Below are 26,380 nucleotides of genomic sequence, written 5' to 3'. Positions count from 1 at the left end.
CTAAGTGAATAAATGTTAACTCCTAAGATGCAACCTGGTTCCATTTTTGAGCTGGGTTAAGTCCTTGTGCTTAAAGTGTCTCTGCCACTACCTTTCAATGCTATTGAACCTTTCAGTGCAAGTTTGTCCTTCCAGAGTGCACTGCTGGTATATTGGAGAAGTATCAGATGGCTGTGAAGGGCTAACAAATGTCAGATGCCAATGTCCATGGACAAGAGGTACTTGTAGCTGGTGTCTGTTGATTGTACCCTGAGCTGCAGATTGATCATATGCAACATGGAGATTGTTTGGAGTAGACGGCAAGGTGCACTCACTAAGTATATGATCCGGTTTCCAGGTTGAGCTTTCTCAGTACTGAACTTGCTTAATGAGATGGTTAAGATAGAAAGCTGAATATTAATGAGGCAAGTTGTGCCATCAATAAGATATTTAACAAGCAATAATCCCCCTTAATTAACAACTTACTTTTACCTTCCAAGAATCTCACCTTACCATTTGTGAAAAACATAAAAGGTAGAGTGAGTTGTTCCCAATATTGAGATGGACCTAGGCAGATGTCTCTGTCACATACCTTGCCACAGCCCATGTCACTGAGACCCCCATTAATCTCTGCCCTCTTTCTCCAATTCATTTTACAATGCAGATTAACATAACTATATTCTGCAACTATTTCCTAGTTATAATGAATGACCGTTAATCCTGTAATTATTAGCCCGCATACATTAGATCCTTTGATAACATATCCACGTACCTTTAAAAAATATGTTTGGCAGATTTAAGCTTGAAAACAGGTCAGTGAAGCTGAGTGGCTTTATGTTTTGATACAGATAGAATGCATTTAAATTATTGATTAAAATATTGAGTTAACATGTTAATCAACAAAATAATTGATTTAGCCCTAATTTATTTAAATAAAATTACAAAATATGAAAGATATTGGGTTAGCAACAATTGATATTTAATGTGTTTCTTGCACGTCAGAACCAGGCACACAACAGGTATCACATTGTAAACCAGAAAGTGGAGATCAGACCACAATCGCATCAGTCATGATTTTCTTATGTTCCTATTTGACAGTGGAAAATTGGCCCAATGGTTTGGCATTAAAACCTAATTCTCACTTATTATTGGTATTATTTTAATTAGATTTAAATAAAAGTCACCTAAAGCATGAAACAGCAACCATATTGAAACAGAAAATTATACATCACAAACAACTTGTTGAATGACCATGTATTTGGAAGATATTTGGTATGAATTTATGGTAGAAATTACAGGAGGATTGCAAGAACCACAAGTAATCAAGTTTTGCTGTCTGTACATGGTACCACATTTGTGTCACAGTCTGTAACTCACTCCTATTCAGAAGTCACCGTGCCTTTGCTGCAAGATTCTAACAGTCTATATTCATAGGTTGCTTACCCTACAAAGAAGTCATTGTTTCTTTATCCTTGTAAAACACATACACACACATTGCACATTTCTAAAGCCTTTTATCTTTGACAAAGCATAAGACAGGAGAGTGAGTGATGGAAAACTCTCCACTTGCCTTCACATTATTCAGGATGGCAGCCTGCTTGATCAGTATCCCACTCACAATTTGAAGCATTAACTCCTTCCACCAGCAGAGCACAATGGCATCATTGCATGTCATCTACAAGATGACTACAGCAACTCATCAAAGTTCATATCACAACAGCATTCCAACCTGTGACCTATACTAAAAGGACATGAAAAACAGATGCATGGGATACCACCATCTGTACATTTCCCTCCAAGTCCTGAGTTGGCATAATTTCACTGTTCTTTCATTGTCATTGGCTTAAAGTCCTGCAACTTTACAGCTAACAATAGAAATAGCTTCCACATGTCAACTGCAGTGGTTCAAGAAGATGCTTCTCAACAGCAATTGGGTTAGCAGTAAATATTGTCCAGAAAGCATAACCACCTTCCAAGAAGCCATGTAAAATACAGTAATGCTGAGTGAGCCTGTTTAATCTGTTCAGGCTTGGAAGTTCGCAACTAATTCCTGATAGAGGTACAATGCTCAATGGGGAAAGTTATTACCTGATACACAGTAAGTCTCAGTTTTCATCTGGTTTCTCTGTTGAGGAATAAATCAATTAGAGTGCAAATCCAACAAATAGTGCTCAGTACAATGCCTGGTTCCAGAGTCAGCCTTGTTTACTTAGCAAGGGAACTCATCTATTACTGGATGCAAAGTCATACAATGGTACACATATATATGTTTTCAAAGCGGAATCACAGAAATGCAGAAACTGAAAGCGATAACTAGTTGTGGAAGGAGCTGGATGGAGATCTTGCTGTTATATGCATGATATATGACTCTTTGATATCACTCTCCAGAACATCCAGATACTCATTTGTTGGTGCACTGCGAATGTTCAGCTAGTGTTAAGAGGAGCACCACAGACTGTGTGCCAAAGGTGGCTTACGATGCAGTGCAAGTTTACTATTCAACAGTAGTAGTTGTTTAATAAAATCATTAGTTGCAGTAAGGTGGAAGACTTTGTCAAAACAATACATAAGTTACGTACATAAATTTTGCAGGCATACAGCCTTGTAGCATTTTTAATGGTACAACCAATATGCTGTAGGTGATCCTTTTCATCAGTTCCCTCAGTCTCCGAATGCTCCTTTATTATTTTTACATCATACTCCTCTGATATTTTCTTCAATCTATAGTTCATATACTGTGCCTCTTTCTCTTCTCACACCCTCCATGGGAGCCACACAGGCATGAATATCATTATAGATTCTCTTAATGATATCAAATATTGCCTTTTGGGGTATATTTGCAAGAAACAATCATGCATAACGAAGAGGAAAAAAGTCACAAACCTATGTAATGCCTCCTGATCTCCTTTGAGAATGCTTCCACGGAGATCAAAGGCACAGAGACCATAATTATTAACAACACAAGCCAAGCTCAGCAGCACCAAAAGGTGAACTAAAGAAGAATTCCATGTCATCCATTCATTACTGTGACTCTCTCCTTTTTCACAGTCTTGCAGAACAGTCAGAAATAAATGACCTAGAGACAATTTGAGATTTTTAGTACAACTCTCCAAGGGCATCTGGGAAGTGGATTTGAAAAGAATACCACAGCTGATGCAGAGAGTAATTACGGATAGCAGTAGATGATGCTGATACCTTGAGGAAACACATCCTACTTTCTTGAGAGTCAGCATGCAATTATAATTTAAATGCTCACTATAGCTGAATTTCCCAGTATCAATATGTTGTGGCTAGCATTGATCTGAAACTAAACTGAACCAGCCACAAAAATACTGTGGCTACAAGAACAGGTCAGAGATTGGGAATTCTGCAGTTTTTGAGTCACATTTGAATCCCCAAACTCTGTCATCATTTATTTGACACAAGTCAGGAGTCTGGTGAAAAACTCTACTGTTGCTTGGATGAGAGTTCTGCAATCTCTCATCTTCTAGAAAATGTACTTCCTTAATTTTTTCTACCAAAATGGACAATTTCACATTTTCTTACATTATACTCCTTTTTCCAGATGTTTGCCTAAGCTGCTTTTATATACATTGATTGCAAAAATGGAAGAAAGCACACACATCTATGAAATAATAAATAAATTGATTCTTTTCTTACTTCACTGGCCTTTAAGACTCCAAATAATGGAAAGAGAAAGGCAGGAACCATTGCTGCTGCACCGAGTGGGACGGCCTCAGAGACCCAATATACTGCGGTGACTATCAGGACATATGCACATTGAGCTTCAGGCTGAAAGACAGAAACAGAAAATTTACTCAGTGGGTAACAAGTTTTATATGTCCTGGCACATCAACAGGAACAATGCATTGTGATATGCAAAATTACAATAAGACACAGTGTGCCTGTGCAACAGACAGAACACTAAATCAAAATATTGCTGATGCCAGGAATAAAAGAGAAAAAGTTGAAATTTCAGGTTAATGACTTTGTGTCAGAATTTAGGAACAAAGAAAGGGCAAAGGAAGGGGAAAGGAACATCTAATAAAGGTGGCAGGTGGGATAAATTAAGTGACAAAAAAGATCATGGTGCAAAGTAAAATAAGATGCTAATACACAAAAAAAGAGATGGCTTTGGAGGAACTGTAAATAGAAACAGCAGAACAATTACCATAAAACCAGAAGGCATTGGAGCAGAAGTAGGCCATTCGTCCCATATGGATTGCACCACTATTCAATGAGATCGTGGTTGACCTGATGATCCTCAACTGCACTTTCCTGCCTTTCCCCATGATCCTTGATTCCCTTACTGCTTAAAAATCTGACAATCTCAGCCTTGAATATACTTAACGACACAGCCTCGAAGCCCTCTCCTGTCAAGAATTCCACAGATTCACTACCCTCTGAGAAAAGTGATTCTTTCTCACCTCAATTTTAAATGGGTGATCCTTTTATGTTATTTCCTTTGTTTCTAGGTTTTTCCACAAGGAAAAGCAACCTTTCTGCATCTACCCAGTCAAGACCCTAAAAATCATGTTTTTCAATGAGGTCACTCCTCATTCTTCTAAATTTCAATTAATATAGATCCAAACGCCTCAATCTCTCCTCATAAGGGCATTCCAATAAGAATATGCCAGCACTGGCTTTCAGAAATAAAAATGGACTAAGGGTCATATTCTGTGAATGAAAAATATCTGGAAAGTGTGTCCAAACAATCAAACTTACACTGAAAGCATTTAAATGGTATACTTCTTAAAATACATTCTCTCATAAGTTATGGCCAATGCCGGCAAGATTAGCATTTGCTGCCCATGCCTCATTGTCCTTGAGTTGGGTGGCTTTCTCAGCCATTTAAGACAGCAGTTAAAATTACATTGCTTTGGATTTGGAGTTGCATGTACGTCAGGCCAGGTAAGGATGGCAGATTTTCAAATGGGCTTTTACAAAAATCAATAATGGGCTCATGATCACCATTACTGAAACTAGCTTTATATTCCAGATTTATTAATCCAAGTTTAAATTCTTCGAGCTAACACAATGGAATTATGACCCCAGAGCCTTAATTTGGATCTATAGAAACTGTCAAAACTGCAGATGCTGTAAATCAGGAATAAAAACAAAAATTGCTGGAAAAGCTCAGCGGGTCTGGCAGCATCTACAGAGAGAAATCAGAGTTAACATTTTGGGTTGAGTGACCCTTCCTCAGAACTGACGGTGGCAAGGAAAATATTGGTTTGTGTGCAGAAGATAGGGTAGGGAGAGGGGAATGGAATAAAATGATAGGTGGGGATAGAGCTCAAAAGCAGAGAAAAGAACAGTTGGACAGACAAAGGTTTGCTAACAATGGGTTGTGTACAATAGTAGACTACATAATAACAAAGCCTAGTGTGTGGGGGTTGGGGTGAGGAAATGGAGGAACTTTCAAGCCCCTAAGTTATTAAAGTCGTTACTGAGTCCAGAAGGCTGCAGAGTCCCAAGCGGAAAATGACGTGCTGTTGTTCCAGTTTGCGCTGAGCTTCACTGGAGTGCTTGAGCAAACCTGAGACGGAGATATTAGCCAGGGTACAGGGTGGTGTGTTGAAGTGGCAGACAACTGGAATTTCAGGGTCTTTTTTGCAGGCAGAATGCAAGTGTGCTGGAAGCACTCACCCAGTCTACACTCCATTTCCCCAGTGTAAGGTAGACCATATTGTGAGCAGCGAATACAGTAGACTAGATTGAGTGAAGTGCAGGTAACGTGCTGCTTCACTTGGAAGGTGTGTTTGGGCCCTGGTTTCTGCATTAATCTGGTCTCTTGGTTACTAATCCAGAACATGAAAATATGCCTCTGTCTCCCCAAAAATGAACAATCAAACCTATAACCAAACTAATTACTCAGTGGGAATGAACTCCCTACCTACGTCCGTGACACCACCCACGCCCTCCACCTCCTCCAGGACTTCCAATTCCCTGGCCCCCAACACCTCATTTTCACCATGGATGTCCAGTCCCTATACACCTGTATTCCTCATGCAGATGGCCTCAAGGCCATCTACTTCTTCCTGCCCCGCAGGCCCGACCAATCCCCCTCCACCGACATCCTCATCCACCTGGCCGAACTCGTCCTCACCCTCAACAACTTCTCTTTCGATTCCTCCCACTTCCTACAGACAAAGGCGGTGGCCATGGGCACCCGCATGGGCCCCAGCTATGCCTGCCTCTTTGTAGGTTACATGGAACAGTCCCTCTTCCGCACCTACACAGGCCCCAAACCCCACCTCTCCCTCCGTTACATTGATGACTGTATCGGCGCTGCCTCTTGCTCTCCAGAGGAGCTCGAACAGTTCATCCTCTTCACCAACACCTTCCACCCCAACCTCAAGTTCACCTGGACCATCTCCAGCACATCCCTCACCTTCCTGGACCTCTCAGTCTCCATCTCAGGCAACCATCTAGAAACTGATGTCAATTTCAAGCCCTCTGACTCCCACAGCTACCTAGAATGCACCTCCTTACACCCACCCTCCTGCAAAAATTCCATCCCCTATTCCCAATTTCTCTGCCTCCGCCGCATCTGCTCCCACGATGAGGCATTCCACTCCCGCACATCCCAGATGTCCACGTTCTTCCAGGACCGCAACTTTCCCCCCACAGTGATCGAGAACGCCCTTGACCGCGTCTCCCACATTTCCCGCAACACATCCCTCACACCCCGCCCCCGCCACAACCGCCCACAGAGGATCCCCCTCATTCTCACATACCACCCCACCAACCTCCAGATCCAACGCATCATCCTCCGACACTTCCGCCATCTACAATCCGACCCCACCACCCAAGCCATTTTTCCATCCCCACCCCTGTCTGCTTTCCGGAGAGACCACTCTGTCCGCGACTCCCTTGTCCGCTCCACACTCCCCTCCAACCCCACCACACCTGGCACCTTCCCCTGCAACCGCAGGAAGTGCTATACTTGCCCCCACACCTCCTCCCTCACCCCTATCCCAGGCCCCAAGATGATTTTCCATATCAAGCAGATGTTCACCTGCACATCTGCCATTGTACCCAGTGTGGCTTCCTCTACATTGGGGAAAGTGACCGCTTTGCAGAACACCTCCGCTTGGTTCGCAATAAACAACTGCACCTCCCAGTCGCGAACCATTTTAACTCCCCCTCCCATTCCTTAGACGACATGTCCATCCTGGGCCTCCTGCAGTGCCACAATGATGCCACCTGAAGGTTGCAAGAACAGCAACTCATATTCCGCCTGGGAACCCTGCAGCCCAATGGAATCAATGTGGACTTCACAAGCTTCAAAATCTCCCCTCCCTCCACTGCATCCCAAAACCAGCCCAGCTCGACCCCTCCCCCCACTGCATCCCAAAATCAGCCCAGCCTGCCTCTGCTTCCCTAACCTGTTCTTCCTCTCACCCATCCCTTCCTCCCACCTCAATCCGCACCTCCATTTCCTACCTACCACCTCATCCCGCCTCCTTGACCTGTCCGTCTTCCTTGGACTGACCTATCCCCTCCCTACCTCCCCACCTATACTCTCCTCTGTACATATCTTCTTTTCTCTCCATCTTCGGTCCGCCTCCCCCTCTCTCCCTATTTATTCCAGTTCCCTCTCCCCATCCCCCTCTCTGATGAAGGGTCTAGGCCCGAAACGTCAGATTTTGTGCCCCTGAGATGCTGCTTGGCCTGCTGTGTTCATCCAGCTCCACACTTTGTTATCTTAATTACTCAGTGGGATCAGGCAACCAACCCATCACACCACTTGCTCTAGGATAACAAGGTGTAGATTGAAGTTTTCCTGATTAAATTTAAAACCTTGCCTTTGACTCTCTGTCTCAAATTGATATCAAATTTAATAATAATGTGGTCAATAGTATGACGTGGTTCCCTTACAATGAAATTGCCAACTTATATGAGAAATTCAGGCAGGTTATAACATATGTTTGTAGGCAGTCAGTGGAATTGCTAGGCAATATTAACTTGCTAACTACTGTTTTGCAAAGCCGAACTTCACCTGAAAGTTGTTTACTCAGAGTGCTTCCGAATTGTCTCCATTCTTTCCACAATTTTTAGTTCTTCCCTTTTATGATATTGAGTGATTGGTTATACTTGGAGGAAGTATGACACCTTGAATAGTAACTGAAGAAGGGATCATAGTTTTCCTAGTATATGAAAAAGGTTAAATCAGTTTACTCGAACTCTGTGACCTTGTTTTCTCTGATAGAAGAATGGTATTTTCTGAGTTCCAAGCATATAAACAACTCTGCTCTAGGACGCAATGTTTACTCAAATGCAAGTCACAGCTTCTTGCCTCGTTAAATTCATAGACGATACTCAATGACAAATAACGTTGTGTTTTATATGATATATCAAACCACCAAAATGTAGGTGATTCAAGTAAAAGTAGCGCTAACAAATCCAAAGCATAAGGGGCTTTCCACACTAGTGTCAAAGATTTCTACTTCATATTAATTTACTTTTTATTCAATGTCACTTCTGTCAATCTTTATTAATAGGTCACTCAAAAGAGAACAGACAGGCCGTGGATTCTGTGCTGGCTAAATGGATATCTAAACCACGTGATATAGCACTGAAGTATCCAGTTCAGGAATATCCCAGACTTGGCTACTAGTCAATGTCATCATCTCATCTAATGCAGCAGTAGGAATCCCAACAAGTGACCTCAGTTACCCAGGCCCAAGAAAGAGAAAGTAATCAGCCATTACTCCTGCTGCTGATTATTATCTGAAAACTGTTCATCTTTAGAAAGCCACCAAAGATGGACTTGAGCTCAGCTAGAAAGTGTTCCCACAGTGTTGAACTGCCTACAGATAACATTTACACATAGCAAGATCCATGGGCAGCAATGGGATTAATAAACAAATTGTCTGATGTTGGTTAAGGGATTAATGTTGGCCCTGGACACCAATGAGAATTCACGTTCTCCTATTCAGATAGATTTTTTTAAGTCTGCCTGAGAGGGCTAACGGAGCCTTGGTTTAATATCTCAATAGAAATACCTTCTCATCTGAAAACTTGTAATATTTTCATCTCCAAATCACACACAATTAAATGATCCAGCAACTCCATTGGTGGTTCACAGTCTTGAGACTACCGTCTTTGCATTAGCATGTCACCAGGATTTTTTTTATATAGTGCTTTGGCATGGGATATAGACATTGCTAAAAAGGACAGTTTTTGTTACCCATTCCTAAATTTTCAAAAATTAGATTCTGGCTTCATAACTGAATAAGAATAGACAACTGTTTTTGCCCTGTTTCTTCAGATTATGTGTTCTAATTTGCCATGGCAAGTTGTTTAATTATTGTTATTTGACACACCTTTGAATATTCAGATTTTTAAAGACATTGTGGGGTATGTGTTTGAAAGTGTGAGCCGGTAATAATGTAGTGAAAGAAAGAGAGGGGGTCATTTAACATCTAAAACAGTTAGTTTTAGGTCAAGTGGAATTTTAATACATAAAATATCATAAATTAAAGCCAAACACATTTCAAGTTTCAATGGGATGAAGGAAGGCAATCGCATGTTCCCAGGAACTGGACCGCTTATTACATATTTTGAGGAGACTGCATGCCTCAGATTTTCCTTCCTTTCTGACTTTAACACCGAAGCAGGAGACACAGAAATTAAAGGGAGGCAAAGTCCTTGTGAAAGCGATAATTGTGTTTCCAACATTCCTTGCAGACCATGATAATTAAACCTGTTTCCTTATTCTTCTGATAAGACAATCTCTTCCACTCTGTGATTAGACCCCTTCCAAAATGCCAAACCCTTATCTATGATCACCACTCTGACATCTCTGTATGCCATCTTCCAAACCACACTGAACTCGCATGTTAATCCGTACCCACAGCTGCAGGAATATCTCTGCTGCTGGACTCTGAGTTGCTCTCCAGCTTTCCTTGCTCAGAAGCTTATCAATCTTATTGGTTCAAAGTATCTGGCCTCTAGGTGAAGAATCTTCACAAAGAAACCACAGAGCTCCTGGTCACTGTTTACCCACTAAATACCAGACTCCAACCCTACCACTAAACCCAATACTCCAACCCTTCTGTCTCACCAAGCCCCACATTCCAAGCCTCCTGTCCCACCAAGCCCTGCACTCCAACCCTCCTGTCCCACCAAGTCCCAAATTCCAAGCCTCTTGTCCCACCAGCCCTCTCACTCCAACCCTCCCATCACATGTTGCACATACTTAAATCCTACTGCCTTCACCAAGCACCTCACTAATGGTCAGTCCTGTAGAGCCAGCAGCAGTCAGGAAAATTATATACCATCGCAGAGGAAGCTGCAAAAACAGCAGTCAACCCAGTGTGGTTAGTTACATCTGGGAATTGCTTGTCAAAGGTAGTTAGAGATCCAGGGCCATCATAGTCCTAGGGGTCTCTACATTGATCATTAAGAAGTGTAGAAAGGGGGCCTCAGCAGCAGCAAGGTGATCATTACCAAAAGGGGTACAAATAAGAAGGATATGTGACATTTAGGAAGGACGAAAAGCTAGGTAAAGGTGGAAGGTTGCATCTATTCATTAAAGATGAAAGTAGCATAATAGAGAGTGATGACATAAATTCAGGAAACCAGGATATAGAAGCAATCTGGGTAGCAATGAGGAACGATAAATCATGAAGTCACTTGTGGGAGTGATATACATGCTTCCTAACAGTAACCACCTGGTAAGACAGGGTTTCAAGGATTTTAAACAATGTATAGACTACAAAAATCAGATGGGTAAGGGTAGTCAAGATGAAGAATTTATTGAATGTTTTTGGAAAAATTTCTTGGGACAGCATGTTATGAGGGCATTAACAGAGAATATGCTATACTAGACGTGGCTTTGACCAACCAAGACAGGATTAATTGCAGACCTCATAATGAAAACATGCCTGGCCAGCAGTGGCTATAATATGATTGAATTTTACATACAATTTAAAGGAGAGAAGTGTGGGTCCAAGATCACTATTTTGAATTTAAACAAGGGCAATTATGAGGGTGTGAATATAGAGCTAGTGAAAATAAACTGGTAATTTAGATTAAAGGATAGTTAGTAGAAGTTGAGTGGCAAGCATTTAGGGGAATATTTCTGAAAAGCGCAGGATAGGGGGTTCCTTTGGGGCAGTGCTAGTGTCCCTACCCCCAGACTGGGAGGCACAGGTTAAGGTCTCACCTGCTCCAGAGGCGTATGATGCAAGGAGATACATGGACATAGAGAGATCACATCTAGAGTACAGTGTACTGTAGTGTACTTACCAAAGGGCATTAATGCATTGCAAGCTGTTCAGAAAAGATTTACTGAGGGTTCCCTGGCTTGTGAACATCCAGATTGTGAATGCTCATGTTTACGAACACAATCTTATACGGGGGGTGTAATTTCAAAGACCTGACATACAAACTTTTCCTGTACTTACAAATGGCTCCTTTATAATGTCCTGCATTGTGTTCCAATGTGCAAACAAATCAACTTGTGAATGGACACCAAAATGGAACCTGTTTGCAACCGAGGGAGTGCCTGTACTAAACTAACACCTGGAATGAGCGGGTTGCCTTATGAGGACAGGAAAGGCCTGTATCCACTGGAGTTTAGAAGAGTTAGCAGCAAATTAATTGAAACACATAAGATCCTGAGAGATCACTTGACCTGGCAAATGAGAAAAGGATGTTTCCTATTTTTGGAGAACCTAAAACTAGGCGTCATAGTTTAAAAATAGGGGGCTGCCCATTTAAGGCAGATGAGAAAATATTCTGTCTCTCTCAGAGTGTTATGAGATTTTTGGAGTAGCCTATTCCTGTTCTTTGTTTGTATCCATCAAGGCTGGAGTGAGGTTGGAGGGCGATGAAAGCAGAGACATTTGTCGAGACAGGGACAAGGAGAGTGACAGTGATTCGGAAGCACTCAGAGTATGGGGGTCCTTGCACCGCATTAGAAGGGAAGTTTATTGGCAGTGACCACTGCCATGGCCTCCACTGGGGAGCATTGAAGAGAAGGGTGAAATTCCTGAAGGTGTAATGTCAGTATTCAAGGAGCAGGCAGGACATTTAAAGGCAAAGTTCAAAGTGTCGTGTCTCCAATTGGTGGACAGGATAGTGGAAATGTTCTGTTAGTTATAACAAGGTGAAGGGAGCCATGGATGTTCTGAGCAGATATCTGTTAGCCACCATGAACTGCATTTCCTGCCATTACTTGCCATTTTCTAGATGGAAAATGCAAATGGGAAATGTATCAAACAATGTGCAAGGTCAGTTTGATGGCACAAAGCACAGGATCTGGGTCTGCTGGACAATCGCACATTGAAGGGACAAAGGCATGTGTTTGCAAACTGTAGCCTGAATTAATTTACAAACATTTCTTTGCCCATATGCAATGCATGCAAAGTGAATGTACTGAGGCCTCAAATGCTGGTTAAAATCAGTTTGCACCATGCAATTTGTACTTGGAAACCTAACATTGTCATTTAAGTAATACAGTAGTTAGCGGCATACTGTGCCCTACATACTGGGAGCAGGCAATGCGGTGATATGATAGATGCTGAGAGCCAGGCAATGGGAGCAGTCATGCAAAGAGATGGATGAAGTTCTCCTAATGGATGACAGATCTTAGGTTGCCTTATGTTACTTACTGGGTGGCACGGCAGCTCAAGCACTAGGTGAGGGCATGGTGCAGCAGATCATCACAGAGTGTGGAATAGTTGTTGTTCATGTTTCTAGCATTTGGTTTGTATTGTCAGGGTGAAATGCAGCCTCTATTAGTTTTTATTTCTGTGTTCCCTTTTGCTGTTTGTCAGTAACAGCTCATACCTGGAATTGTTTGATTGCTTCCCTGTAAATGATGTTCCGTTATTGGGTGGCTTAGTGGCTCAATGATTAGAACTGGTGCCTCACAGCACCAAGGACCTGAAATCGAATCCACTGTCTAGTGACTGTGTGAAGTTGCACATTCTCCATGTGTCTGCGTGGGCTTCCTCTGGATGCTTTGGTTTCCTCCCAAATCCAAAGATGTGCAGGTTAGGTGGATTAGCCGTGCTAAATTGGTCCTAATGTTACAGGAATGCGCAGCCAAGGTGTATGAGCCATTGTTAATTTAGGGTTACAGGATAGAGTGTGGGGGTGGGTCTGGTTGAGATGCTCTCTGAGTCTCTGTGGGACGTGATGGGCTGAATGGCCTGCTTCCACACTGCAGGGATTCTATAATTCTATAGTGGTAGAATTGAGTTGAGGCAAAAGAGGTTAAACAAAATTCCATTTGACCTCTGACTACAGACCTTAATAATCCTTTAAACTCCTTAAATTGGCTACCCAGCACTTGCGAGCAGATAGGTCTTTCTAACTCCATCTCAACAGCAGGAAATGGCCCAGAGATGGGTTAGAGCCATCACACAGGCTTACAATATAAATTCTTATGCCCATCCATCCTATCTCCACATCCTACTCAATGTGCCAGTGAAACTTCAATTCTTGGAGCCTACTGGTACACATAAGTGGTACCTTTCAGGAAGGCTCAGGGATTGAGCAAGGGAGTGCGCTTAGTTTGTTGGATACAATACTGGTGGCCTTCGTAGAGGAGCTTCAGAATTTCATGTACTTCCTTTGGTATCTCCCAATAGTACATGGACGGTACCACCTTTAATTTGGTACTAGATATGAAAGGATTAATCTAAGAGCTAAGCTGAAGCTGCACCTACTCTGATATATCACACCGCTACTGGGAAGTGTTTGGGAAATCTTGAGGAGTCTTGGGCACTTGGAAACAACTATGTCTTTTACTCATGTTCCAGTCACTCTAATATAACCCGCACAATCTTACTAAGATGAGCTCCTTACTAAAATAAATGCCACTTTTGCTGAGATTAATTTGTGGCTCATCTTTCTTTACAATCTACTAGAAAGTTCCCCAGACTAGAACAGGAAGAAGGATTGGTGACAACACTTTACCTAAAGTACTGACGCCTTCACATCACTATTATAACCCAGTAGTGGTGGCATGGGTCTGACTGCATCATTAAGAGGCCAATAGTGGGAAGATTCTAAAGAGAAATGAATGGAAAACATACTGCAAAGATATGAGTTACTACCTGAAGTGCATACACTTTTAAGGAAGGGCCAGCCAGTCAGTAAGCTACTGAAAAGTGTTTCAATGAAACTTAGTCTGCATAGGCTTGTGGAAGCTAAAACAGCTAGTATTGGTACTCCAAGGCAAAATGGCAACCAGATTCAGGGAGAGAAAAATGCCGATAAATCCAGTTTGGGCTACGGGTTGTCACATTTGGGCAGTAGGGGAGTAGAACTGAATTGTAAACTGGCAAAGAAGTGGACAATGTCAGGCTCCCTCTGTCAGTTAAGTCCCTGATGGAAAAGGTAGAAAACCTACCTGTACTTCATTGTGAAACTGAGAAAGGAAGAGAAGAGAAAAATTTACAATTAAAAAAAAGTATGGCTACCTTCATGAATAATGGTCTAACATGCTGAGAGAAAATCTGAAAACAGGGCAGATGGGGAGATATCAGCAACCTGCATTGCAGGCCTAGACTTGGTTCTCCTCCCTAGGTCTAGCAGGGGAGACCATGACACCAAACCATGACAGCCTGGGTTAAAGCAGTCTCTGCCATCTTGAGGAATGTGCAGCAATGTAGGAGGGTGAATGTCCTTTTCCACTCAGCCAATGTAATCGCTACCACCTCCTCCCTGATATTTCACACTCAGTCCATTTTGACATCCTACATTTCCAATGGGGAAACTGGAAGTCCTGATGGACAAGGAGTGCATGCAGTAGCTGCCCATGGAGTATGCTCTGAGATGTTGGTGACCAATTGTGAACGAAAGGCGCAAGTGGAGAGCTGGCTGCCAGGTAACTGCTCTGACTCTTATCTCAGTAATTTCACCACCTAATTTCTATCTGGAGAGAGGAGAATGCAAAACCGCATATCAATGAAGTGAAATGACGTAATAAAACAAATGTGAATATAAGCTACTGTATGCAACTAGGCCTTTCACTACTCACTGAGAAGAATGTCATCTCATTGCTGAATAATTGGTGGAAATGAGACTTCTTGTTCTTAACATCAGGAATCTTCTTATTGCCAAGGAATACCCTATTACCAACCACACATTTTTCTCAATGGCAAAGCAGCATGCCAATTACCCTTTGTCTAACATTTCAAGTGCAACTGACAGGAACTGTCCAGGGTAGCTGTGGGTTGCCAGAATTTGACTGGGTGCATGGCTGGGTCACTCATTTAGCAGCCTCCTAAGAAAGTATGGCATAAATTTCATGAGCTTTGCCACAAAGCCTCTCCTGCATGAGCAATGTCCAGATTCCTACGGTACAGAGGTGCTGGCGTTGGACTAGGGTGGGCAAGATCAGAAATCACATGAAACCTGTTGTACTATAACCTGGTGTCATGTGATTTCTGACCAGATTTCTATGAGCTACTTCATTTGTTTGGCGTTACTTTCAGACAAAATGAAAAATGTGTTTAACTCTCATTCTTCAAACACTGGGATTGACTGTAAAGATTTAAACAGCTCCACACTTAACCTTGATTTCCAGGCAAATATCTCCCCATCAGTATTTCCACTGAATTTATGGGAAACCTCCTCTTCCGGTGCTAGTACTTTTGATTGGAATACCCTCTCTCACTCCCTTTCTCTATCCTTTTTCACTTTCTTTTCCGTTTAACATGCATTTTCTCTTTCTTTAGCCTCTCTTCTTTTATTCCTTTTCCCTTTTCTCTCTCTCTTTGCAATTTTAGTTCTATCCTGTTCTGTTCTGAACAGAATTAGCCTCATCAACCCTCTTTGTTTTCTTAATCAAAAAGCTCCAACAAATTAGATAGATATTATTTGCTTTTAACTACCTAACACGTTTTTTTTCTGAATTGTCCATTTTCTAAGAAAAATTTGACTATAAATCTTATCCTAATAATTGTTTCGAGAAATTTCATCACAACTGAAATTAAACCAACTGGTCTGCAATCACTAGGTGATACTGTACAAACCTTTTGGAACAAGGACATAATGTTTGCGATTCTCTAGTCCTTTCACACCATTTCCATATTGGAGGAATATTGAAGATAATTATCAGTGTCTCTGTAATTTCTACTCTCACTTTCTTAAATGATGTGGATGAATCTCCTTCAGTCCTGTGCATTTTCAAGTATTGACAGCTTATCCAACACCTTCGGTTTATCAGGTAAACCTCTCCAGCAACTGAGCTTCCTCATCTGTCACCATGGTCTGGGAATCATCTGCCTTTGTAGGTAAAGACAGACGCAAAACCTAGCTGAACTCGTCCTCACCCTCCACCGACTCTCTCATCCGCCTAGCTGAACTCGTCCTCACCCTCAACAACTTCTCTTTTGACTCCTCCCACTTCCTACAGACTAAGGGGGTGGCCATGGGCACCCGCATGGGCCCCAGCTATGCCTGCTTCTTTGTAGGTTACGTGCAACAGTCCCTCTTCCGCACCTACACAGGCCCCAAACCCCACCTCTTCCTCCGGTACATTGATGACTGTATCGGCGCCGCCTCTTGCTCCCCAGAGGAGCTCGAACAGTTCATCCACTTCACCAACACCTTCCACCCCAACCTTCAGTTCACCTGGGCCATCTCCAGCACATCCCTCACCTTCCTGGATCTCTCAGTCTCCATCTCAGGCAACCAGCTTGTAACTGATGTCCATTTCAAGCCCACCGACTGCCACAGCTACCTAGAATACACCTCTTCCCACCCACCCTCCTGCAAAAATTCCATCCCCTATTCCCAATTCCTCCGCCTCCGCCGCATCTGCTCCCACGATAAGACATTCCACTCCCGCACATCCCAGATGTCCAAGTTCTTCAAGGACCGCAACTTTCCTCCAACAGTGGTCGAGAACGCCCTTGACCGCGTCTCCCGCATTTCCCGCAACACATCACTCACACCCCGCCCCCGCCACAACCGCCCAAAGAGGATCCCCCTCGTTCTCACACACCACCCCACCAACCTCCGGATACAACGCATCATCCTCCAACACTTCCGCCATCTACAATCCGACCCCACCACCCAAGACATTTTTCCATCCCCACCCCTGCCTGCTTTCCGGAGAGACCACTCTCTCCGTGACTCCCTTGTTTGCTCCACACTGCCCTCCAACCCCACCACACCCGGCACCTTCCCCTGCAACCGCAGGAAATGCTACACTTGCCCCCACACCTCCTCCCTCACCCCTATCCCAGGCCCCAAGATGACATTCCACATTAGGCAGAGGTTCACCTGCACATCTGCCAATGTGGTATACTGCATCCACTGTACCCGGTGTGGATTCCTCTACATTGGGGAAACCAAGCAGAGGCTTGGGGACCGCTTTGCAGAGCACCTCCGCTCGGTTCACAATAAACAACTGCACCTCCCAGTCGCAAACCATTTGCACTCCCCCTCCCATTCTCTAGATGACATGTCCATCATGGGCCTCCTGCAGTGCCACAATGATGCCACCCGAAGGTTGCAGGAACAGCAACACATATTCCGCTTGGGAACCCTGCACCCCAATGGTATCAATGTGGACTTCACCAGCTTCAAAATCTCCCCTTCCCCCACTGCATCCCAAAACCAGCCCAGTTCGTCCCCTCCCCCCACTGCACCACACAACCAGCCCAGCTCTTCCCCTCCACCCACTGCATCCCAAAACCAGTCCAACGTGTCTCTGCCTCCCTAACCTGTTCTTCCTCTCACCCATCCCTTCCTCCCACCCCAAGCTGCACCTCCATCTCCTACCGACTAACCTCATCCCACCTTCTTGACCTGTCCATCTTCCCTGGACTGACCTATCCCCTCCCTACCTCCCCACCTATACTCTCCTCTCCACCAATCTTCTTTTCTCTCCATCTTCGGTCCACCTCCCCCTCTCTCCCTATTTATTCCAGAACCCTCACCCCATCCCCTTCTCTGGTGAAGTGTCTAGGCCCGAAACGTCAGCTTTTGTGCTCCTGAGATGCTGCTGGGCCTGCTGTGTTCATCCAGCCTCACATTTTATTATCTTGGATTCTCCAGCATCTGCAGTTCCCATTATCACCCCTAGTGACATATGATCTATTTTGCCCATCCCATTACCAGGAAACAGGTCCAGCAGTGCCTCCTTTCTTGTTAGACATTCTGCTGTAGAACATTCTCCTGAACTTGCACTCGGCATGCTTGTTTTTCCATTTTTCATTCATTCATGGTACGTAGGCATTACTGGCTGGGCCAGCATTTATTTCCCACCCCTAATTACTTTTTAGAAGACTGTAGTGAGCTGCCTTCTTGAACAAGTACAATCTATCTGGAGTAGGTATGCCGACAACACTGTTAGAGAAGAGACAATTCCAGAATTTTGACCCAGCAACACTGAAAGAACACTGATGTATTTCAAAGTCAATGATATTGGCTTGGGGAGGAACTTGCAGATGATGCTGTTTCAATGTATTTGTTGTCCTTGGCCTTCTAGCTGGTAATGATTAAGGTTTTAAGAGGTACATATTGCTGCTACTGAGCATCAGCAGTAGATGGAGTGAGTGTTGATGGTTGAGATGCCAAACATACAGGCTGTTTTGTCATGGGAGGCGTCAAGCTTTCTGAGTGTTGTTAGAGATGCAGTCATCCTGGAAAGTGTGGAGTGATCCAGCATGCCCCTGATTTGTGCCTTGTGGGCATGGGTAGTCTTTGGGATATCATGCAGAGAGCTATTCACTACCTTCTTGAACTGCTGCAGTCCATTTGACATAGGCAAAACCCAAATGTTGTTAGGGGAATAGGAATTCCAGAATTTTGACCTAACGACACCGAAGAGACAGCAATATATTTCCAAGTCATGATAATGAGTAGCGTGGATAGGACAGTATAACTGGTGTGGTTCCATGTATCTTCTGCTCTTGTCCACTTTTTGATGGTGTCATGGGTTTGGAAGGTTCTGTCTTAGTGGATTTCTTCAGTGTATCTTGTAGATGGTATGCACCATTGCTACTGTGCATCAGTGGTGGAGGGAGTCAATGTTTGTGCATGAAGTGCAAATCAAGTTGGCTGCTTTGTCCTGGATGGTGCCAAATTTATTGAGTGCTGTTGGAGTTGCACTCATCCAGGGCAAGTGGGCTGTATTCCATCACACTCCTGACTTGTGTCTTATAGATGGTGAATACATTGTGGGGAAAACAGTCCTAACTTATTGCATTACTCCTCAAAACATCCCTGAAACATTCTTATGAACCATTTCTGCACTGTCTCCTGTGAATTCACATCACTCCTATAGTGTGGCACCCAGAATTGTGCATAATACACCAGCTAAGGTCTTACAAAAGTTTCTTTTTTAATAAGTTCATCATAACCTCCCTTTTCTAAACACCCCAGAAACGTGTTAATGTCCTTTTGAAGTTCCAAACTGTCTCATGGTTTACAATTCTTCAATGTTTCGTGCCTCATAGACTTATAGACACCTAGCGCACAGAAGTAGGCCCCTCCACCAATCTTGTATGTTCTAGTCAACAAACATCTGACCAAACTAATCCAATCTTTGAGCTCTTAGCCCATTTTCCTGGAAATTATAGCAACACAAGTCTGTACCTAAACACTGCTTTAGTGTTTCAAGAGTTTCTGATTCAACCATCGTTTCAGTCAATGTGTTCCATGTAGATCGCATCAACCTTTCCTGGGTGACTGCAGTTCCAACAACAAGAAGTTTGACATCATCCAAGACAAAGCAGCCCACTTGATTGGCAACGCATCCATAAACATCCGCTTCTCCACCACTCACGTTCAGTAGCAGCAGTGAGTACTGTCTACAAGATGCACTGCAGGAATTCACCAAGGCTTTTTAGACAGCATCTTCCAAATCCCTGACCACTTCCTTCTAGAAGAACAAGGGCAGCAAATGCATGGGAACACCACTACCTGCAAGTTCCCTCCAAGCCATTCACCATCCTGACTTGGAAATATATCACCATTCTTTCAGTATCACTGGGTCAAAATTCTGCTATGCCTCCCTAATGGCATAGTGGGTCTACCTACAGCACATGAACTGTATTGGTTCAAAGAGACAGCTCACTGACACCTTTTTATGAGCAACTAGAGACTAAATAAATACTAGCCCAGCCAGTAATTACCATGTCCAAAAAGTGAATTTTAAAAAATGTATTGTCCTCAGCACTGCTCCTAATTACTTCCTCAAAAGTTTTGACCATTTTTTTGCAACACATTCCTCCCTTAACAAATCTATGTTGATCATACTTGATTAGTCTGTGTCCCTCCAAGTGCAGATATATTCTGTCCCTGAGAATTATTTCTAATAACTCCCCTGTCACCAAGGATAGACTAACTGGCCTATAAGTTCCTCGTCTATCCCTTCTTGACTTTTTGAACAGTAAGAAATGTTAACAGTTCTCCAGTCATCTGGCACATCACCTGTGGCCAGGGAAGATTTGAAAATTATTGCCAGGGCTCCTTATATCTGCTTCCTTGTGTCCGTCAACAGGAACCAAAGGCAGAGATACATCTCATCCAGGATAGATCTACTTTTAATGCCCCTAAATCCACTAATATCTCCTTTCTCTCTAAGTTAATTTGTTCTCATAGTTCATCATTTTCCATCCTCATGCCTATGCCTACATTGACTGTTCTTATTGTGAAGTCAGATGCAAAATATTTATTGAAGACAGTGCCTAAGATCCTGGGTCCTCAATGGTTCCCAATGGGTTTTTCTCCTTCCCTAATTATTCTCTTGCTCTTTATGTATATTTTTAAACCTTTGGGGTTTTATTTTATTCTACTTGCCAATGCTTTTTTGTACAATTTCTTAGCTTTTCTATTATCCTTGTTAAGTTTGTGCTGCACTTTTCATATGCCGTTGAGGAATACTACCATATTGAGCATTTACCATAAGCTTCTTTTTATTTCTTAATCTTAACTGTTATATCCCTTAATGTCCATAGTTGTATGGTCTTAGTTCCACTCTTTTTTCTTTATGGGAACATATTTGCCCTATACTCTCACTATTTCCTCCTTGAATGCCTCCCACCGTTGACATTTTTTTTGCAAGCAGCTGTTCCCAGTCCACTTGAGCCAAATTAGCGATCTCCGGTTTAGAAGTTTTATTCCAAGATTATCCTTTGCCTTTTCCATAAATATCATAAATCTAACTGAGTTATGGTCACCATGTCTAAAAATTCTTCTTTATTGAACACCTTCCACCTGGAAGAGCTCCTTTCTGAATATTAGGCGCAGAACTGCCCCTTTCCTTGTTGAGCTTTCTATGAACTGGCTAAAGTGTTCTCACCCACAAACTTTAAAGTTGTGCCCTGCATACCCAAGATGTAGATCATTAATTTCACAAGACAACCTGTTCCTGTAATTCACCGGTTCTAATTATTATACTCTGTGCATTCACCACATCCAGTGTAGCTCTAATTTAGACTTCTCTTAACTCTGATTCCACCTATTAATTCACTGTTCCCTATTCTAGTGCTATCCGTTTCTCCCAGTATTTTGTGCTCCCTATTATGACTTTCAAATATTCTCTTCAGGTTCCAATACCCCTGTTAATTTAGATAAAGTCCTCCCCACACCCCCCCCCCCAAAAAAATGGGCAAAATAACTCACAAGGAATTCAGTTCCAGCTCCGTTCAGGTACAACCCATCCAGTTTGTACAGGTGAAATCTTCACCATAGCCAGTCCCAGTATCACAGGAATCTAAAACCCTCCCTCCTATACCATTTTCCCAGCCTCATAAAAGTCTGATTTATCTTTCCATTTCGGGGATGTGGCACAGGGAGTAATCTGGAGATTGTGACTTTTAAGGTCCTGCTTGTTAATTTTCTAACAAGGTCCTGAAATTCTGATGCCAGGGTCACATCCCCCTCCCCATACATTTCATTAGTACCAGTGTGGACCACAAGCTCTGGATGTTCCCACTCCTCCAGAAGAATGTCATGCAACTGTTCCATGACATTTATGACCGAAGCATCAGGGAGACAACAAAGCATCCTGAAGTCACATAGACAGCCATAGAGTTGCTTCTCTGCTCCCATGACTAAAGAATTCCTAACAATATTGCCCTTCCTCTCCTACCGAACAGTTCAGATATCTGTGATGCCACGGGCTTGGTTCTTGCTGCAACTTTCAAGGATATATCACCCTCATTAATATCTAGATTGGAAAACTAGTTAGTGAGCGAGATGTTCGGAGAATGCTGCATTAAACCATGTTTCCCCTGGACTACATTACAGGGTAATGTATCTCTGTGTGTAAAAATGACATCAGAAATATCTAATCAATCAAGGACTGTCGTAAAATCAGAGCACTGCAATTTGACCAAGAGAACCTTTTATGAGTATTCCCATTCGGGTAGATCAGAAGACATAGGTGCCCAAACTCATGTTCCAAACATAAAATGCACCAGCACGAACACCAGCCGCCAGCTGAAAGCCGGCTATTTCCATCTTGCCTCACAAAACTTTGGAGAACTTGAAGCCATGAGAAGTTAGAATGAAATATTTAGATTACAAGTGGAAGTTTATTTCAAGATGCATGTTTTTTTTTCTGTCGTACCTTTCTAAATATAGAAGGATACAAGAAAATCAATAGAAACAAAAATTAATTTTGTTCCGTAATTTTGCTAAATAGATTGCAATAATTTCCTTTGAATGAGACTGATAGACTTTGTTAACGGACAGTCCCAAGCCAGCAATGTAAAATGTTTGGTTTGTTAAACGCTTTAGGTTCTGCGGTACGGATTTCTGTGGTATGCATATCCCGACTTCTAAAATGACAACAATCATTAACTGGATGCCAGGATTGTCTCCTCATTCACCAGCAAGCTTTCCTGCTGAATATAAGAATTCCAGGAGATACGGGATGTGCTGGATGCAGTAACTGTGGCGGCATTCGAATCCTTTGCTTCATCCCGTTTACTTATTTACTTCTTTATTAGAGACGGAGTGTGTGAGTTGTAGAAACTTATCTTCTGTTATCTTTGTTTTTGAATGTAATCCTGAAAAACTGATATCGATGACAGTATGTAAAATGCACTGAGGCATGACTCCATCAACATTGTGTAATTAGATCAGATACCCACTGCCCTTGATGTGGTTAATTCCTCCATCAGCACGTGTTTTTTTTAGGTACGTCTGGCTGTGGATTTGCATCTTTCTGAGACCAAAGTTCATCGTGATTCCTTTTGTAACTGTTTAATTTTAAAGGGGCCCTGGAAAACAAGGATTTACTGAACTGTTATGTATTGTGGGATGTGTTTATACCAGAGGCTAAATGTTAAACCCCCAGTGACTTGTTTTTCCAAGTTCACTAAAAGGGAGCATGCAGTTTTGAAACCTGTAAATGACAAACTTGATACTATCAGCCTTTGGACTGAAAAACTACGAGATCCAACTGATCGTACACAGATTACTGCCTCAATATCTGTAAAAGAAAATGCCACAGATCACAGCTTTCAGTGGTAAATTTACTTTGCAGAATAATATCACAGAAGCTGAATACAGAGACGGGAGTAACCTAACTTTTAATCCGAAAGCACGGCAGTCTTATTCTGAATATGGTATTCACTAAACGGGCTGCGGAATAGAAATGAAAGTCAATAATAGATTAGACATCATGATCCGGGCTTCTCCTAAAGTTGAATGTAATTCAGTAGTTAGTTGATACAATTGTGAGCACAAAAACTCCGATTATCCGACTTTTACAAGGTGTTATCATTCGTGTCCAAGATTCAGGGAAGGGTACAAGCCTGACACAAAGTTCAGACCACCAGCTACATTGCAGCACATTTTCAGAGGTATCATCCTTCAGGTGAAAGGTTAAACAGAGACGTTGCCTGCCTCTTTCTGATTTAGCGGAGAGTTATAATTCCTCAGGTACTTTTCAAAGAAAGTCAGGAACCTCACCCGGGTCTTGGTCAAAATGCTGCTCCAAGTCACCATCAGAACTAGAATTAACCGATGTGTCCCATGTGTTCCCATTGTAATCATATCTCCAGGTATCTGGTTTTGTGTGAAGCACCGTGGGACACCTCTAAAGGGGCTAAACAGTGTCAATTCTTTATATTTTGCCATTTCAACCAGGATACTTCAGTTCATCACAGGAACTCTGCGTTAAGGAGAAATTCAGGCATGGGGCCTTCTCAATGTCAATATCTGAAAGCTGCTGTTGAAAGCAGGTATATATTGAGGAGAAGCTTTAATTCAATTGCCATACCTCATAAGTTTAATAACCCTTTATTTAAAAAGAAAAGTTCTGGACACACATTAATAAAATCAAGTTGGACGTGGTTGTGAAGGATTACACTACATTGGAGACATGGCCTTAAATGAAACCACCATTCCGTAGAGAAGAGTAATGTTTAGAACCCATATCTTTGATCTCTTTCTGTGTTGTCTCCTAATGCATTCATGGGCCACAGTGTGCATCTTTCTACATTAAAGACATTTTATAAAGACAAATGTTTTTCGCTCCAGAATCTGCACACATTGTTGACTCGAAAGAACTGCTGGCCCTGCTACCAGCATCACTGGTCCTATGTATCTGAAATTATCAATAGATTAACTGTAATCCCATAATTTAATTCATTCATTACTTTAAAATGTACAATTTATACACCCCGCCCCCATTAAAGAATTTTGACTAGCCAATGCAAAGTAGCTAATGAATGAATGACGACAGCGTTAATTCATTGATAGGTGTTTTCTAGCAAGTAGAGTTATTACTTGAAACCCGAGCAGCAGATGTATTTTTACTTGGCTGCCTGGTAACATTGAATGAAATAGTGCACTTACACTGTCAGGGTAGAGGACAGGCAGGGGTAACAACAGAAGAGGGATCAAGATGACCAGCAATAGCTTCCGGGCTCTCCAGATGTTCCTCAACATCCCGGGGCTGTTTAAACTGCGGGCTTTTTGATGTTGCTGAATGATGTATTCTCTTACTGGAGGGCAGGTTGGGATAGGAGATTGTGGTTTGGCCTCTGACAGGGCTGGGCACCTTCTGGAAGTTTGGATTCTCTCCGAATACACCTGTCCAGTTCAAAATAGGCGAATTTTCCTAATTCCCTCGAGAGTTTTCTTTAAAAAAGAAACAACAATAGTTTTGCTCTGATTTTCTGCGAGTCCTCAGTGGCTAGTGTTAGTGACAATTTCTTAATGTCTTCTTTCCGAGGGTTGCTCAAAGGCCTTGAGGATGTGTAACTCCCTCCGTGTCCGAGACGTTGATTTCTTCTGTTCAGTTTCAGAATGTCAGGTTCGGCCACGGAGCCGGTGCAGACGCTGCGGCGTTTTTTTTCTTCCCTTTTGTGGGACCTGTTGGGGATTTAGGAGGTTCGTTGCTGACTTTCCTTGATTGTATTGGAATGTGCCAGAATAACTGCAATCCGTTACCCGACTCTCTTTCGCTGCCTGTCCTTTACCCTGTCCCTGTAACTCTCTCGACCCGCCAAACTTTGCCCCAGAACTTTCAGGGCTTTTTTTTCCCCCATGAGAGAAGTGAATTGGAGCCTGGACAGGGTCTGCCCACTCGCCGGGCAACTCCGCCAATCACTGAATAACACTCCTTTCCCTGCCAATCACATCGAACCATTCGATGGCAGGGAGCCTCCCATTGAAAGGTGGGCGTGTGTAATACTGACAAGCTCCTCCTGCCATCGCTGAAGACGCGAAATGAGTTTATGAGGCTGCCCTGTGTAACCCTGGAACTGCTCTCTCCTCACTTGCAACACAGTGAGGAGTTCAGTTTGGTTCTTCTCACTTATCCGCTTTGAAATCTCTGGCAAATTTGAACCAAAGGAGTGTGGGCTATAACCAGTGGCGAAAATTAACTGAGTGGTAAATATTGTTTCAGAGGTAGTAGGAACTGCAGATGCTGGAGAATCTGAGATAACAAGGTGTGGAGCTGGATGAACACAGCAGGCCAAGCAGCATCAGAGGAGCAGGAAAGCTGACGTTTCGGGCCTAGAGATAATGGGAACTGCAGATGCTGGAGAATTCCAAGATAATAAAATGTGAGGCTGGATGAACACAGCAGGCCAAGCAGCATCTCAGGAGCACAAAAGCTGACGTTTCGGGCCTAGACCCTTCATCAGAGAGGGGGATGGGGAGAGGGAACTGGAATAAATAGGGAGAGAGGGGGAGGCGGACCGAAGATGGAGAGTAAAGAAGATAGGTGGAGAGAGTATAGGTGGGGAGGTAGGGAGGGGATAGGTCAGTCCAGGGAAGATGGACAGGTCAAGGAAGTGGGATGAGGTTAGTAGGTAGATGGGGATGCGGCTTGGAGTGGGAGGAAGGGATGGGTGAGAGGAAGAACAGGTTAGGGAGGCAGAGACAGGTTGGACTGGTTTTGGGATGCAGTGGTCGGGCCCAGATCCTTTTTCTGAAAGAAGGGTCTAGGCCGAAA

At 43.0% G+C, this 26,380-nt stretch overlaps 1 protein-coding gene across 2 annotated transcripts in view; it reads right to left on the bottom strand.

The window, feature by feature from the left end:
- The window catches only part of slc13a4 (solute carrier family 13 member 4), a 104,668-nt gene extending 79,170 nt beyond the window's left edge, over positions 1-25,498 (bottom strand). For both annotated transcript variants that reach the window (XM_048549427.2, XM_048549429.2), the window contains exons 1-2: positions 24,772-25,498; positions 3,640-3,771 (exon numbers count right to left, since the gene is read on the bottom strand). In XM_048549427.2, coding sequence (XP_048405384.1) covers positions 3,640-3,771; positions 24,772-24,864 — 225 coding nt within the window. In that variant the 5' untranslated portion in view covers positions 24,865-25,498. The remainder of the gene's footprint in view (positions 1-3,639; positions 3,772-24,771) is intronic.
- Positions 25,499-26,380: the final 882 nt, after the last annotated feature.

Source organism: Stegostoma tigrinum, chromosome 18, assembly GCF_030684315.1.
Source record: "Stegostoma tigrinum isolate sSteTig4 chromosome 18, sSteTig4.hap1, whole genome shotgun sequence".
NCBI lineage: Eukaryota > Metazoa > Chordata > Chondrichthyes > Orectolobiformes > Stegostomatidae > Stegostoma > Stegostoma tigrinum.
The sequence above is the reverse complement of the archived record's forward strand: the minus strand, read 5'-3'. Positions and strand labels throughout refer to the sequence as shown.